At 41.0% G+C, this 3982-nt stretch overlaps 1 protein-coding gene across 2 annotated transcripts in view; it reads right to left on the bottom strand.

Moving 5' to 3' along the window:
- Positions 1–3982, bottom strand: part of CAPN8 (calpain 8) — a 51206-nt gene that overhangs the window by 9299 nt on the left and 37925 nt on the right. For both annotated transcript variants that reach the window (XR_003096165.1, XM_006033377.2), the window contains exons 12-15: positions 3521–3732; positions 2814–2850; positions 2109–2174; positions 698–755 (exon numbers count right to left, since the gene is read on the bottom strand). Coding sequence is in view for 1 of the 2 variants with exons in the window: in XM_006033377.2 (XP_006033439.1) it covers positions 698–755; positions 2109–2174; positions 2814–2850; positions 3521–3732 (373 nt within the window). In the remaining variant the exon portion in view is untranslated. The remainder of the gene's footprint in view (positions 1–697; positions 756–2108; positions 2175–2813; positions 2851–3520; positions 3733–3982) is intronic.

The following is a 3982-nucleotide window of genomic DNA, read 5'->3' as shown; positions in this document are numbered from 1 at the left end:
TGGACATTAGGAAGAACTTCTTCACAGTTAGAGTGGCCAAGGTCTGGAACGGGCTCCCAAGGGAGGTGGTGCTCTCCCCTACCCTGGGGGTCTTCAAGAGGAGGTTAGATAAGCATCTAGCTGGGGTCATCTGAACCCAGCACTCTTTCCTGCCTATGCAGGGGGTCAGACTCGATGATCTATTGAGGTCCCTTCCAACCCTAGCATCTATGAATCTATGACAGAGCCCCTCTATTACTGACAACTAATAGAGGTTCTCCCTCAGTTGTGGAGGGATTGTGCTTTTGTGCAGGCAAACTTGAGTTATGGCTTTGTTGGCAGCACAGGGTTCCAAGATAGTGTTGCCATGCAATACTACTCAGCCATGCATTTCAGACACATAACAACACAGTCTGCTGGGGCTGGATTCGATGCTGACATACGCAAGGTGCAAGCCCCAGACAATTTTCCCAGGGGACGCCTGACTTCACTACTCTGACTCTGCATTCTCTCTCTTATTTTAGAGGGAGTTACCTTACATCCATCACCCCTAACTGATCACAGCAGTTTGCCTTTAAAGTTGCTATTATTCTTGTGTTACTGAAACAGAGTGAGCACAGATGTTCAGTCTGAAAAAAGGAACAATTCTATTTATGTCTATTAGTTTCAGCATCTGCCTGTTGGATTTTCTTAGCATGAAACATCTAATGAAACTTACTCTTTGCTAAAACCCCGTTCAGAGTTGTTTGAAGTTCATTAGCTGTTATTTCAGAGTCCTGGAAATAGAATACAAACTTACTGAAGTGTTAACATGAAAAGTCATTAGAACAAACAGTTATATAAATTCTCCCTGTAATGTAAAAGGAGAGACTCCTGATTTAAGGTATGTGAATCTTAGTTTATTCCAAGTCTCAAAGTGACTCCAAAAAAATAAATCAACATTTACCAACAGCCACCCCATGGTGGTAACCAAGGGACATGATCATAATTTCTCTGTACTTAGAATGAGGAATATGTGGTACCATGGAATCATAACCTGGTATGCTACAGATGTCAGGGCTTTGCCTTCATTTGTAGCTGGGGGTGAGGGGCCACTGCCCTCTCCCTTGGATCTCCTGAGTATATTTTAACAACCTTTGTAGCAGCTGGACACCGACAGCCCTTGTCCCCCTGGTTTACCTGTGGCTGGTTAGGATGCTTTTGGTATCTTTGGACAACATGCCTTGTAATTGTGCAATAGGATTGATTGTGTAGTTTTAGGAACAGCTCAGACAAGGATTTATATCAGATGGTTTGGATAGGAATGATCCTATCTCAAGCAAGGGGCCCCCTGGAAGGCTGCCTGGAAGGGCCTGGAAGGCCCCTACATGAATTCCAGAGGTCCCATCCAGCCGTATGACTCCATGATATATTAATTTTCAATACCAAGTGCTAGATCTGCTCTTACTGGCTCAGTATCTCAAATAAAAAGGTTCAGAACTACACTGAAAACTTCTCAGGCTTATAAAAACTGAAACAGAGTTTGCAGAGATTCATCAATCATAACTCCAATAAACCTTTATGACTACAAATGATGCTTCAGCTCTTCAGAGGAGACCCTGGTATCAACTCTTTCAAAGTGAATCTAGATGACAGCCACAGGCCACAGGAGTTTACAGATCCTAAGATCTGTTATAAATAATACATAGGAGAGAATGCATCAGTTCCTTAGAGCTAACCATTTCCTGATTCTAGGAACTTCTAACAAAAAATATAATCTTAGCCACTAGGTACAACACTCAGAATTATGCTCTCGTACCTTGTGGCTCACTCCCCAGGTAGTTTCTCTCATACCACAGAGTTTGACTCCTACTCAAAACTCACATTCATCACACTTTAAAAAGTAATGCTACAAGTTGCCTTATTCAGTAAGTGAAATCGCATTCCAGACCAATGAGAAGAACAAAATACGAGAACTTTTCTACTGTAAAGTGCATTAAGCTGAAGTAAAAATGTTGCTGTGAGATAATAAGAAAGGGAAACTATTCAGTTCTTTGAAAGACCAGGTTGGAAGATGAATTGGTATATAAAATATTTGTCTAACTGTAGCATAGATGTCATGATTCATTTCTTTCCTTTAATCCACTCACCTCTCCAGAAAGTTTTTGAAAGAGGCTCTTGAACTCTTCATCTATGCCCTTGTTATCCACATGAGGCTAAAGGGAGAGATGACCGATACTGTGGTTTATTACAGTAGACAGAGGTGATAGGAAATGACAAGTGGATGTGATACAGCAGCCTTCCAGCAAATTGATTACACTGGTAGAAATTGTTCATTCTTATTGCCAAAGAAGCAAAACAAAATCATTCCCTAAATCCAATTCTAGAGCATTCAGTGGCTTCCATTTGCAAGATTAGGTCCATTTGAGGGTAAATACTTTCAGAGACTGATTAGAAGGGACTTTTGTGTTATCAAATTAGGCTCATGATACAGTTGTGGAGAAGACTTTGCTGAGCATGCCTATATCAGTTTTACAAATGACTTAGTTTAACAGTTCCTTGGAAGTCTCTCTGACCAGTGGATGATCATATTAGTATTATATTGCTTTTACACATGTGTATTCTGACCCCAATGCACCGAGGCTCATTTTCAGAAATGGACAGGCTTAATTGCACCTGCAAGACTGAATGTGTAACAAGGTCAGAGAGATGTATAAAGATCCTCTGTCACTGAAAGCCTCCTTTTCCTGATTACAGTAAGGCACTCTAAAGGCAAGTCCAAAAAGATCCCAAATCAAATAATTACTGGACCAAGAGAAGAGTCTGTCAGTTTAAACATAACTGAAGACATTTACCTCATATGGTTTTGCAGCCACCACATCACCAATTTCCCTGAAAATAATAGAAATGATTAGTTTAGTGTTAGGCTAAAGAACAATTTATAAAGGCATGTAATCTTGTATAGCAGCACTTTCAATCTATTTTTTAATTTTTTGCATCACTATCTTTTTTGCTGCTTATAATCTCAACCTCAAGTATACTACATCAGTCCATTTTTTAAATCTGTTCAGTGCATAAATCTAGTGCTGTTGCTGCTTCCACCAGATGGCCTGTGCTTCGAACATCTGGATAGACTTCTAGCCCTATAGCCAGAATCCTTGTTTTTTGCATTTCCCCAGGCCATTTTGGATTATACCTACCAAGGGGGTGTCCTCTTCCCCACACTAACAATCCCTTCCCCAAGGCTGGGAACTTCCACCAGTAGATCCCTAAGAGGCAGGATAAGAGGGGTGGACATCTAGAAACTGCATTAGTGGGGAAGTTAGACCATAGCTGAAGAGCCATTTCTTCACAACGTTCGTGTGCATTGAATAGCCATTGTTCTATAACTGTATCTCCCAAAATCAATATGTCTATATGAACCCATGGTGGTAGCTGCTTTGTTGGCTAGAGGACAGCGTAGGACTCAGAGCACCAGTCTACCATGTTGTGCGTAATGCTGCACCTTGTTCCTTGCACATCTTGCCTTGAGGAGAGGAAGCATCCTGGGGATGATACTTACTGAGCTTTTGCTTGTTTCTCAGTGAAAACACGAAGGCAGAACTCTCCATCTTTAAAAGGCTCAAAAGTAGATGGTACAATGAGATATTCTCCTTGGGGCAGCTTCATGCGGCTAGAGACTTCACGCAGGTTGATATAAGAGTCAGACCGGGCTGCTGGTAGGTTCCTTGTGAAGAACTCTCGACTCAAATGAACATCTGTGTGGTTTTCCAGCTGGTGAAATTTGTTTGTTTTTTTTAAAAGATCAATTTGCTTAATTCATTAGACAGTCTAGTCTTGCTTGCTTGATTTTACTGTTTAAAAGCCATCTCAAGAATTTCTTTCTAGTCTGAAATAATACATCTGTGAGTGCAGGTGAGGCAGGCACGCACCAGTGCTCTACTATGTTAATATAAAACCAAACCATTATGAGAATGTTCATAAAAACAACAAACGGGACAAACTTAGTCAAACCAAACCGCTC

This window comes from Alligator sinensis, unplaced genomic scaffold (assembly GCF_000455745.1).
Source record: "Alligator sinensis unplaced genomic scaffold, ASM45574v1 scaffold753_1, whole genome shotgun sequence".
Lineage (NCBI taxonomy): Eukaryota > Metazoa > Chordata > Crocodylia > Alligatoridae > Alligator > Alligator sinensis.
The sequence above is the reverse complement of the archived record's forward strand: the minus strand, read 5'-3'. Positions and strand labels throughout refer to the sequence as shown.